This window comes from Sinocyclocheilus anshuiensis, unplaced genomic scaffold (genome assembly GCF_001515605.1).
Source record: "Sinocyclocheilus anshuiensis isolate Anshui unplaced genomic scaffold, SAMN03320099.WGS_v1.1 scaffold465, whole genome shotgun sequence".
NCBI classification, from domain to species: domain Eukaryota; kingdom Metazoa; phylum Chordata; class Actinopteri; order Cypriniformes; family Cyprinidae; genus Sinocyclocheilus; species Sinocyclocheilus anshuiensis.
Genome location: NW_015539898.1, coordinates 499,558 through 503,783, shown reverse-complemented (window position 1 = coordinate 503,783; position 4,226 = coordinate 499,558). Strand labels below are relative to the sequence as shown.

At 38.9% G+C, this 4,226-nt stretch overlaps 1 protein-coding gene across 1 annotated transcript in view; it reads right to left on the bottom strand.

The window, feature by feature from the left end:
- LOC107685951 (thrombospondin type-1 domain-containing protein 7B-like) overlaps positions 1–4,226 on the bottom strand; it is a 58,908-nt gene that overhangs the window by 24,582 nt on the left and 30,100 nt on the right. Inside the window, exons 6-7 of the mRNA XM_016482713.1 lie at positions 3,488–3,639; positions 2,857–3,057 (exon numbers count right to left, since the gene is read on the bottom strand). Of these exons, the coding sequence (XP_016338199.1) occupies positions 2,857–3,057; positions 3,488–3,639 (353 nt within the window). The remainder of the gene's footprint in view (positions 1–2,856; positions 3,058–3,487; positions 3,640–4,226) is intronic.

Sequence of the window (4,226 nt, the reverse complement as noted above, 5' to 3'; positions counted from 1 at the left end):
ATATATATATATATATATATATATATATATACACACACACACACATACATACAAATATATTCCGTATGGGATCTATTCATCATGGCAGTGGGGAAAACATCTCATCAGAAAATGTAACGCTTCGCGTCGGGCGGTTCTTTGCCTCCACATCAATTAAAGGATTTTAATGCACGGCTAGCCGTTGATTATCCCGCTTATTCCATTCAGTCATTTGCCAAGTTATAGACAAGTAAAAACTAGTATTGCTCTTTGCAACACAATATTTGACAGAATGGGTAAAAATGACAGTTATTTTCGTCAGTTACAGCATGTTAGCGCTAGCATTCTGCCCGCTTCAAATCATACACAGAGAGAATAGTGCGGTGAGACCACATTTATTTGAATGAATTATAGCATGTATTTCAATTAATTATCGATCGATCGTTTGAGAGAGAGAGAGAGAGAGATAGAGAGAGAGACAGAGAGAGATAACAGTTGTGTGTACCTGCGTGCTGCATCTGCGCGTGCATCTCTCTGTACAAGAAATTACTTCAAAAACAGTGATTTTACCACCTCGTTGCTGGGTAATATAATGTAGCGATCTAGTGTCTAGGCTATTTTATTAATGAAAATCAAGGGGAAGCGTTGACAACAAGTTTGTTTGTGTGTACAGCGCAATCAGCGATCTCTGACCTCTCTCTCTCTCTCTCTCTCTCTCTGTGTGTGTGTGTGTGTGTGTGTGTGTGTGTGCGAGTGATGCGTGTTGGTTAGTGTGCATCAGTTAAAGAAGCGCATTAATATAGAACGGTGATTAAACTGACTTGGAACTAACTACCTGTGCATTAAACGGTTTTACTGCATACCAGCCAGCCAATCAGAATCCAGTATTCAGACAGACCATGGAATAAAAACTTATATTGAACAGCTGGGATGTTCAGTTCTATTTTTCATCTAATGCTGTTTTGGGAAAGTAAGCTAAGGTGACTTTAACCGAGTGTAAAGTGATTACATCTAAAATCTCCAGCAAGAATACATTATTACTTTAAGTCAACTGCACTTCAACTTTAATGGCTCTGGCATTTCAGCTTCACTTTGCATTTTCCAGAACATTCCAAGTGCATGCTGGGAAGATGATGCTGTCAGGTGTAATGCAGATGTGTGTGTGTGTCAGATGTAAAATTCCAGCTTCACCGTGTCCTGTCATGTATGACGACTGCCTAGCCACAGACGGACATGTTTCACATACAGTGATACCCATTAAGACCACTCATATACTTACTGCTGATGGACAACACACACACTGGCACTTGACATAGATGAGTGACATTACAATGAAAGACCTTAGAGGACTCCTGAGGCTCTTTGGCAGTTGTGTCTCTGTTTATTTGTGCGTCAAAACTCAAACTCATCTCAATAAAAAGCACAGGGGGAAGTCGTGGCCTAATGGTTAGAGAGTTGGACCCGTAACCCAAAGGTTGCGGGTTCGAGTCTCGTACCGGCAGGGATTGTAGGTGGGGGGAGTGAATGTACAGCGCTCTCTCCCACCTTCAATACCACGACTGAGGTGCCCTTGAGCAAGGCACCGAACCCCCAACTGCTCCCCGGGCGCCGCAGCATAAATGGCTGCCCACTGCTCTGGGTGTGTGTTCACGGTGTGTGTGTGTTCACTGCTGTGTGTGTGCACTATGGATAGGTTAAATGCAGAGCACTAATTCCGAGTATGGGTCACCATACTTGGCCACATGTCACGTCACTTTAAAAAAGAAGACAGATAAGAAATATGCCACATACCCGCTGAGAGGAGAGGAGAGATGAGAGGATATTAAAAGATAGCTGATCATTGATTTATGTGAGTAAAAATAACTAATCACTGAAGAGTTTGAGGACGGGGATAACAGAAGGTTGAAAGTAATTAGAGGGATGAAGAAGAAGAATGATAGGATTGAGAAATATAGTTAAAGTGACAGTTCTGTAAATTCTGTTCTTACGCAATTTTTCAGAATGATTTTTCTTCCAGGGAAGACGACTTTTTGCAAAATGTCTACGAATGTCTATGTTTAGGGTAAGTAAGATTTTTAATTGTTTTTGAAAAAAGCCTCTTATGCTCACCAAGGCTACATTTATTTGATCAAAAAAAAAAGGGTAAAACAAAACAGTAATATTGTGAAATTTGAGCACAATCAAAAATAAATGTTTTCTATTTGAATATATTTTAAAATGTAATTTATTCCTGTGATGCAAAGCTGAATTTTCAGCATAATTACTCCAGGCTTCAGTGTCACATAATCCTTCAGAAATCATTCTAATATGCTGATTTGCTGCTGAAGAAACATTTCTTATTATTTTCTTATTATTTTTCAGGATTCTTTAATAAATAGAAAGTTCAAAAGAACATTTATTTGAAAAACAAATATTTTGTAACATTAGAAATGTTTTTACTGTCACCTTTGAACAATTTTATGAATCCTTGCTAAGTAAAAGTAAAAAAAATCTTACTGCCGCCAAACATTTAAACGGTAGTAGTGTGCAGGTGTGGGGGGTGTCAGACTCCAAAAATGACAACAAACACTATAAAAGTATAGTCCATAAAGCATAAAAGTAGCACATTTGCCTTGCTATATTCTTCTGAAGCCATACAATTGTTTGCTAATTCCTGAAAACCTTCTCATTTGCATTTGCATACATTCAAATATGGTATCTCAAGACTCGATGCACCAGAATTGATGTCTTTATTCTTTTTTTTTTTACATTTATTGATCTATTCATTTATTTAAAGTAAATCATACAGGTGAGGGTAAGAAAATGATGACAGAATTTTCAGTTTTAGATCAACTATTGCAGTAAAAGGGAAGAAAAAAGAAAAAGTGAGCTGCATACCTGTGGCGGAAAAACACTCTAGAGTCTGTTCTTGGAATCCTGGGCCACACGATCCATTTTGAGGAACACAGGGCCCCTGTGATGTCACTCTCCACATGAAGCAGACAGGGTCATCGCAGATCATCGCTTCGCTGATGTGAGGGCAACTGTCAGACTCCACCCAAGACTCCATAATTACAGAACGAGTTCTCATCCTGAAACCTGAAAATGAAGGTGTACACATGCAAAAAAACAAAACAAAACAAAGGAAAAGAGTCAGCGATGACGAACAGAAACATGCTCATTGCCAACATTTTAGCAGACACTGTTCCCACACTCTGGCAAAATAAGCAGTGCAGCAGTCAGATATCTTGGCCTAACATATGTGCACATTAAGGAAGAGGAGAGAAGAAATAGAAAATGGAATATAAAGAAAATGGATTTAGAGTGAGTCTAAATAGAGGAATACAGCTGTCCCGTCACTGTCACCTCACTGAGTGGGCGGCACCTCAGCTTAGGGTCAGAAATATGCTCACCTCGATTTTCTCTCATTATTTACATTACTGAGAGGAGAAACCAAGGACGGGGTGTGAATCTAAGTGTGTGTGATTTAGACTTGGATGTGTGTCTAAGGGATGCTTTCGTCTCTCACCTCTTCTCCCCTGAGGTTCCAAACAGTTGTCATGGAGACAGGGTCCCCAGGGTGACCAAGGCGTGAGGGGACAATGTTTCTGACAGGGAATGAAGCAAGACTCAGCCAATGGCGGTAAAGGCCCGGTGCACACGTTCCTGCCAACAGGCCGACTGACTAATAATGAAAAAAGTCAGATAGAGAGAGACAGTTTCAGATTTATCACAAAAAGTCAGTTGGAGATATTTTGTAAAACTGTATGAAATGCATTTTTAAAGATCTAACAGAAGCTTGCACAAAAATAAATGCAATTCAAATCCGTCCTTCTCACTGTGTGGCCACAGATTACCATTTAAATAAAAAAACAGGAACGCAGAGGAAACTAAATCTCCCCCTTAGCGTTCTGCCCTGAGTCTCAACAGCCTATGAAAGATTAAATAAAATGAAAGCAATCTAGAAAGTATTTTTTTCCGTTTAAACATTAATGTTTAAAAAATTGACTCTCATTTGCGTTAATCACATTTGCTTATTGTACTGTGAGATGGACACATTATTAGTGCTCTGATCCAAAACCAAAAAGTCTTCCAAGGCATCATCCTCACTGAAATGGAATCTCATAAATGACTTGGATCGCGCTTCATAGGCAGCAATTTTACGCTCTTCATATGAAGTGCATGCGAGACTAACAGTGTAATGTCTGAGATGTTTTGATATATATATATATATATATATATATGTATATATATATATATATATATAA